General features: G+C 33.6%; 1 protein-coding gene across 1 annotated transcript; it reads left to right on the top strand.

Moving 5' to 3' along the window:
* Nucleotides 1-202: 202 nt before the first annotated feature.
* Nucleotides 203-1,339, top strand: LOC127103248 (uncharacterized). The gene is made up of 2 exons (XM_051040512.1): nt 203-594; nt 711-1,339. Exons 1-2 carry the CDS (start codon nt 421-423, stop codon nt 1,182-1,184), a joined length of 648 nt encoding a protein of 215 aa, XP_050896469.1. The 5' UTR covers nt 203-420; the 3' UTR covers nt 1,185-1,339.
* Nucleotides 1,340-1,647: the final 308 nt, after the last annotated feature.

Below are 1,647 nucleotides of genomic sequence, written 5' to 3'. Positions count from 1 at the left end.
AGTTAATCCCACATAACTCATAATTCATAAAGTCCCTCTTTTCCTCTATTTCCTTTATGGTATTTGAAAATAAAAATCAACAAAAATGCCCCCACCTTTCTTCATATCACCCTTTTGAAAATATAAATATATAAAGTCACACCTCTCAACCTGTCTCTACCAAGGAGCACCTAGTGTCCTTCGATCTCTTTCTCTAAGCTCTTTCACTAACCAAAAAGAAGTAAAAAGACAAACAAGAAAAGAAAAACCACCGAGCGGTCACATCACAAATAGAAAGCCATTCATGTCAATACTATATAACACCAAACATCGTTGCTTCTTAAACTCAAAACAAAATTCATATAAAAAAACAGAGTTATTCAGTTTTCACTTTATTATCCTCTCTTCCTAACTTACCGTTATACACGCAGAAATATCAGGATGAGGAGTTTTTCAAAGAACAAATTCTCTCTCTGTTTTCGCCCTGTTGTTGATATAGATTCCGTGCTTGAATCCAAATTTGCTGCTCATCGCTCAATGAACAAACCCGAGCAGCATCCTAAAAAACGTACGGTTTTAAAGGTCATCAAAGCTGTGGTGTTGGAAACTATCTTGGTAAGTCTTTTAGATTAATCGTTTATTTGTGTGGCAACACACAAAAGTTGCTGTCTTGCGGTTGTGATGCTTGTTATTGATTTTGATTGCTAACTTTTAATCTCTTTGTCTTTCAGAATACAAGAGCTCTACACGAATATCGTTACGGCCTTGGTTGTTTTGGTGGGTTGAAGAAAAATTATTCGACGTTTAAAAAAGAAACCAAAGCCTCTCGATCGTCTTTGTCAACTCTATCTTCAAATAGTTCATCTCTTTCAAGTCCAAAAGTAATATTACAATCAGAGAGCTTGTCCACCAAAGTGAATCATGAGAAAGAAAGTAGCAGTGGAAGGGTACTGCTAGAGAAGCAAAATATGTTTGAGTTCTATGCTATGTGTTTGGTTCTCATAAGTTTAATATTTACTGTGTTTTGGGGGAAGCTATTTGGAATTATTTTGACATCAATATGCCTCTACTTTTTCTCTCTTTTGTACTCAAACTACAGCTGCCAAAAAAAGTTTCTAAAGTGTAAAAGATACAGTGTAGTGTGCAGTGCAAACATAGATGTAAAGGGTCATTATGGAAAGTGTGCACAAAGAAAATTACCATAATGAGCATTAATTTGTTATGTGAAAAATCTTTTCATTCTCTGTCCTCTCGTAGGCCAAGCTTTATCAGGAATAGATGACAGTGAATGAGTAAGTCGTTTTAGGGAAGGATGTGAAGAAATCGTTTCACATTTATTTGCTTTGCCTTTTCTTTTGTATATTGCTTTCTCACATTTTATTTGATGTATCTAACAAGTGCTAGTAGAAAAAGTTAGTGACAGAAAAGTTTTGATGGTTGTAAAGAAATTATATTCATCAAAGTATTTTCTTTTCATGGGAAAAAATACAAATGTCTAATAAATTAACTCTGAGCCAAAAAATCTCTGGCAATAAATGGTTTTACCAAAAAAGATTAGACATTAACACTAAATTGAATGCTATAAGTAAATACGAGTGTCTAATAATCCAAGTGTCTAACTTTAATTTCTAAAAAGGGATCAATAAAATAAATCAATGACGAGGAATA

Source organism: Lathyrus oleraceus, chromosome 7, assembly GCF_024323335.1.
Source record: "Lathyrus oleraceus cultivar Zhongwan6 chromosome 7, CAAS_Psat_ZW6_1.0, whole genome shotgun sequence".
NCBI lineage: Eukaryota > Viridiplantae > Streptophyta > Magnoliopsida > Fabales > Fabaceae > Lathyrus > Lathyrus oleraceus.
Note: the sequence above shows the minus strand (reverse complement) of the source record. Positions and strands in the feature narration are given on the sequence as shown.

What these genes read in the sequence shown, in the direction of transcription:
- LOC127103248 (XM_051040512.1), top strand. Translation starts at nt 421, where the DNA reads ATGAGGAGTTTTTCAAAGAACAAATTCTCTCTCTGTTTTCGCCCTGTT. An exon ending in TGGTGTTGGAAACTATCTTG is followed by an intron (nt 595 to 710) that starts GTAAGTCTTTTA and finishes TTTGTCTTTCAG; the next exon opens with AATACAAGAGCTCTACACGA.